A 2112-nucleotide genomic window follows, 5' to 3' on the forward strand; every position below is an offset into this window, starting at 1 on the left:
TAGACTTCTGTCTATTTCAGTTTACACAACTCAGCAGAGGCTTCATAACCATAAACCCAAAGTCCAGCATAGAGGGGCTGAGTGAATGTGGTCTGGACTCTGTGGAGGAGAGTCATGGTTTCAGAGACGCTGTAAAAGGACAGAATACCTGCACTGTGATCCAGGTACACTCCTACTCTGGAGGACTCAGGACCTGAGAGGCGAGTTTGGACTTTGTTGTACCAAAAGGTGTATTTGTTGTTGATACAATCTAATGCCCAAGATTTGTCATTTTGTCCAAATACACATTCAATTGACCCCTCTTTTCTCCTGATATTCTTGTATGTGACTGCTACATTAACTCCTCCTCTCCTCTCCACCTCCCAGTAACAACATCCAGTCAGACTCTCTCTACTCAGGACCTGATATATGTTAGTGAATCTGTCTGGGTGACTAGAATAAGACTGTTGTCGACCCATGTATGTTGCTTTCCTGTTCCCCTCAGATAATAACAGCAGTGTATATGCTGTGTTTGGATCCAGTGTGATTTCACGTGAATATTTTAAGAATCCAGCTCTGGTCTTGGGCTCTGGTTGTGGCAGTAAAACGTCTACTTCAGTCCCTGTCAGTGAGACGTTTGTCCTCTTCTCTCTCAGGACGTCCTGTAGTTTATCTCTGACTTCTGACACGGCTGCTGTCACGTCCTCAAAGCAGCTCAGAGTACGGATATGGATGCTGGATGCTGATTGGCTGAGTGGTGACAGTGAGGGGTAGTTGTGTAGAAACTGGTTGAGATCCTCTGTGTGTGAGAGCTTCTTCAGCTCAGCGTCTTCCCTCTTCAGCTCAGTGATCTCCTGCTCCAGCTCCTCCTGAAGCTCTCTGACTCGACTCACTTCACTTTTCTGCTGGGATCTGACCTGCTGCTTCACATCAGAGCTTCTTTTCTCCAGGAGACGGATCAGCTCGGTGAAGATCTTCTCACTGTCCTCCACTGCTTTATTGGCGGCATGATCGATGGCCTCCACCTGCTGTTGAAGCAGCTTCACATCTTTCTCTCTGTCCTGGATTCTCTGCTGGATGGTCTGTCGACTCCCCTCGAGCTTTTTCTGCCTCTCAGTCCTTTCTGCTGCAGCTGAGACTGTGTCGTGGCCTTTATGTTTGTCCATTAAGCAGAGATAACAGATACACCGCTGATCAGTACGGCAGAAAATCTTCATCACCTCATCATGACGAGAGCAGACGTTCTCCCGGAGCTTCTTGGACGGCTCCACCAGCTTGTGTTTCTTTAACTTAGCTACATCGTAATGAGGCTGAAGGTGTTTCTCACAATAAGAGATCAGACACACAAGACAGGACTTGTGTGCTTTGAGTTTTCTCCCGGTGCAGACATCACAGGCCACATCTTCAGCTCCAGCATAGCAGTGATCAGCAGGAGCAGCTTGGAGTCCAGTCTTCTTCAGCTCCTCCACTAAAGCTGCCAACATGGTGTTTTTCAGCAGGACAGGCCTCGGTGTGAAGCTCTGCCTGCACTCAGGACAGCTGTACATTTCCTTCTCATCCCTTTCATCCCAGAAGCCTTTAATACAGTTCATGCAGTAGCTGTGTCCACAGGGAATAGCCACCGGATCCTTCAGTAGATCCAGACAGATGGAACAAGAGAAGGTTTCCCGGTCCAGCTGAACTCCTTTCTGCGCCATTTCACCTCTCGCTCAGTGACAACGACTGTCTGACTGTCTTGTGTCTCACTTCCTGAGAAGTGAAACTAGTCTGAGCTCTGATGTCACAGCAGGTGATACGCTGTTGTACTTGCCCCAGCATGTTGGTTACACCCATCTGCAAACTGTAGCTCTGAAGTGGAGGGAAACAAAGAAATATGTGCACAGAGTGGAGCTGGCTGTGTTTGAGAGGATGAAGAGGAGGGAAGGGTTATCAAGCTTTGTTCATTCCTGGAAGAGGAGCGCTTTGAGAGAGATACTGGGTGTGTTGCAATGCCCATACTACCATTATTATGACAGGGAAAGATATAGTATATCCCAATACATATAATGTCAAATGCAGAATGCCAAAAATGTGTCCTGATGCACCCGGTTGCATTATGCAATATGCAAGCCAGCGTGCTTTTCTGACCCACAA

At 47.7% G+C, this 2112-nt stretch overlaps 1 protein-coding gene across 1 annotated transcript; it reads right to left on the reverse strand.

Annotated features, from left to right (window-relative positions):
* On the reverse strand, positions 1–1752 carry LOC114567822 (tripartite motif-containing protein 16-like). Its single transcript, XM_028596949.1, has one exon. It carries the CDS (start codon positions 1674–1676, stop codon positions 12–14), a length of 1665 nt encoding a protein of 554 aa, XP_028452750.1. The 5' UTR covers positions 1677–1752; the 3' UTR covers positions 1–11.
* Positions 1753–2112: the final 360 nt, after the last annotated feature.

The sequence above is a fragment of the Perca flavescens genome, chromosome 14, assembly GCF_004354835.1.
Source record: "Perca flavescens isolate YP-PL-M2 chromosome 14, PFLA_1.0, whole genome shotgun sequence".
In the NCBI taxonomy this organism is placed as follows: domain Eukaryota; kingdom Metazoa; phylum Chordata; class Actinopteri; order Perciformes; family Percidae; genus Perca; species Perca flavescens.